The sequence below is a fragment of the Nematolebias whitei genome, chromosome 18, assembly GCF_014905685.2.
Source record: "Nematolebias whitei isolate Nwh7 chromosome 18, NemWhi1, whole genome shotgun sequence".
NCBI classification, from domain to species: domain Eukaryota; kingdom Metazoa; phylum Chordata; class Actinopteri; order Cyprinodontiformes; family Rivulidae; genus Nematolebias; species Nematolebias whitei.
Window position 1 is genome coordinate 24,562,153 of NC_056515.1, and position 828 is coordinate 24,562,980.

At 43.5% G+C, this 828-nt stretch overlaps 1 protein-coding gene across 2 annotated transcripts in view; it reads right to left on the reverse strand.

Moving 5' to 3' along the window:
* Nucleotides 1-828, reverse strand: part of nedd4l (NEDD4 like E3 ubiquitin protein ligase) — a 49,537-nt gene continuing 48,709 nt past the window's right edge. For both annotated transcript variants that reach the window (XM_037692135.1, XM_037692136.1), the window contains 2 exons: nt 233-305; nt 1-146 (listed from right to left, as the gene is read on the reverse strand). In XM_037692135.1, the coding sequence (XP_037548063.1) occupies nt 44-146; nt 233-305 (176 nt within the window). In that variant the 3' untranslated portion in view covers nt 1-43. The remainder of the gene's footprint in view (nt 147-232; nt 306-828) is intronic.

Consider the following 828-nt stretch of genomic DNA (forward strand, 5'->3'; position numbering starts at 1 on the left):
TGGCTTTAACGTTTGCTTTATTTGTTGCTGTGTTCAGTTAGTTTTAGTCGACCCCCTCGAAGCCTTGAGCGTTCTCTACAGCCATGAGGAGTTTCTCTCTCAGGTCCTCGAATGAGTCGTAGCTGGGCAAATCCAAGCGGTTGAAACTGGAAAACAAAAGCTTAATGATGGGTTGACCAAAACATTACAAGAAAACAGGGGCACAGGAGAGCAGTGCCTCATGGGGACATACCATGTGTGAGCTCTTGGCAACTTATCTGGCGTTCCCCACTGCTCGATTGTAAACAGCTGAGGACCATTAGAACCTGACACAAAAGAAACACAATTAAGATGCCATTGAGGAGATGACTGTCACAGAACAACAAATTGTGTGAATAATGACAGCATTTTACTTAAAAATAAATTATCTTTAGGCATTTGAACAATTTTCCTTACACAACTGCAAAGCATGACTGAATAATGATTACAGTAGTCCCTCGCCACTTCGCTTTTTGCGGTCTTGCTCTATCGCGGTTTTTCAAAGTAGGATTGGACATGTCACACAATGGCTGATTGATGGATGAGCCACACGATCGGCATGGATTTTTAATTTAAAATAAATTATTTTAAACTTATTTAGCACCTGTGTACAGCCCACAGCAGTGGGAGAAGCTTCCTCCTGCAGCTGATCAGCTGATCGCTGCATGGAGATCAGCTGATCCTGTGCAGAGTGGAGAAGTGGGCGTGGCCGAGAATGCTGGCAGAGAGTTGAAATCATGACATGCTGTCCTCTTTTAGAGCGTTTAGAGTTTAGAAACATTGTTTAGAGTACTGCAAGAGTGTGGGAAG